Source organism: Oratosquilla oratoria, chromosome 20 (genome assembly GCF_046742065.1).
Source record: "Oratosquilla oratoria isolate Oo_2021 chromosome 20, ASM4674206v1, whole genome shotgun sequence".
Taxonomy (NCBI): domain Eukaryota; kingdom Metazoa; phylum Arthropoda; class Malacostraca; order Stomatopoda; family Squillidae; genus Oratosquilla; species Oratosquilla oratoria.
Window position 1 is genome coordinate 18,278,091 of NC_134796.1, and position 1,594 is coordinate 18,279,684.

General features: G+C 44.4%; 1 protein-coding gene across 1 annotated transcript; it reads left to right on the plus strand.

The window, feature by feature from the left end:
- Positions 1-273: 273 nt before the first annotated feature.
- LOC143036123 (uncharacterized) lies at positions 274-1,335 on the plus strand. The gene has a single exon (XM_076203372.1). The coding sequence runs from the start codon at positions 274-276 to the stop codon at positions 1,333-1,335; it is 1,062 nt and encodes a 353-aa protein (XP_076059487.1).
- The last annotated feature ends 259 nt before the right edge of the window (positions 1,336-1,594 follow it).

Here is a 1,594-nt window from a genome sequence, read left to right on the forward strand (position 1 = left end):
AGCCCTGCAAGACCTAGTTGACAGTATGCCAAATCAGGGCAACCAGGTGATCCTGGGAAATTTCATTGGACATGTCGGACCAGGAACGCTGCTCTTAGGAGATGTAATCGGACCTTTCTCAGTGGGAGACACGAACATTGACGGAGAAAGAATAATTGACCTTTGTGTCAGAAACGGATGGTTCATCATGAACACTTTCTTCCAACACCGACCATCGCATAAATGGACTTGGTACAGATGGAAGAGGAAGACCAAGAGTATTCGCAGAAATCCATGATAAACCTGGTAGTAGCGAGTAGGAAAGGCCTAATACATGACGTAAAGGCCATTTCCTCCCTTTCCCTCGACTCTGATCACCGTGTGGTTGTTGCTCTGATAAACCTCCGCTTCACTCTAGCGAGATCACCGGTGAAGAGGAGAAGAGTAGCCGTGGAAAAGTTGAAGGAACCCGGAGTGAAAGAAAGGATGGCTGAGAACCTATGTGCAAAGATAGAGATCAACGAGGAGGAAGAGGACGTTGAGAGGGCCTGGGAGTCAAGTAAAAAGGCGATACTGGAGTCCATAGAAGCGACAGTTGGGTTTAAGTACATCGGAGGCAAGAAGAAACGAACACCTTTTTGGAATGAAGAAATGCGGAAGGCAGTCAAGGATAAGAATGATGTTTTTAGGAAATGGGTTAAAGAGAGGGCAGAAAATAATAGAAGAAACTATGTGATATGTAGGAATGCAGCAAAAAGGACGAAGAGAAAAGTTGTAGGGGAGACATGGGAAAGAATTAGCAGAGATCTGGAAGAGGACTTCCATGGAACGAAAAAGCTGCTGTACTTAATGACTAAGGGATATAGAAAAGTTAACAAAGAGAAGAGCTATTCACTAAAAGATGACCAGGGCAACCTACTAACGGAACCAGAAGACGTTGATAGACAATGGAACGGGTATTTTGAGAGCCTGTTGAATACATCCGACGAGGTGGTCTCCGATATGAATACAAGTGATGATGACGACAAAGAAAATCAGGTTGGAGACGAAGATATTACAGAGGAGGAAGTTATGATAGCACTCAAGCACATGAGAGACAACAAAGCGGCCGGTACTGACGAGATTCCTGCTGAGATATACAAATATGGAGGACAACATACCATCTACTACCTGACATGGATTTGTAACATGGCGTGGAAAACAAAGATGATACCCATGGGATGGGGATCTGCAGTAATATATCCAGTTCATAAAAAAGGAGGTCATACAAATTGCAAGAACTACCGAACAGTCTCTCTGCTACCACATGCCGGCAAGATATACGAGAGGATCTTTGAGAGGAGACTGAGAACATAATATGTAGAAGACACTTTACGAAACACAACATGGTTTCCACCCCAATCGAGGAACGACAGACCTCAGTTTTGCCTTGAAGATCCTGCTGGAAAAGTCGTGGAAATTCAACTATCCAAGATATCTAGCTTTCCTAGACCTGGAGAAGGCCTTCGACTGAGTGCCAAGGAAAGAGCTATGGAAAGCACTTCGACACGTCGATCATGGGATCCCGCGAATACTGAGTAGAGCAATTTGCAGCCTATATGAATCAAACAAGACA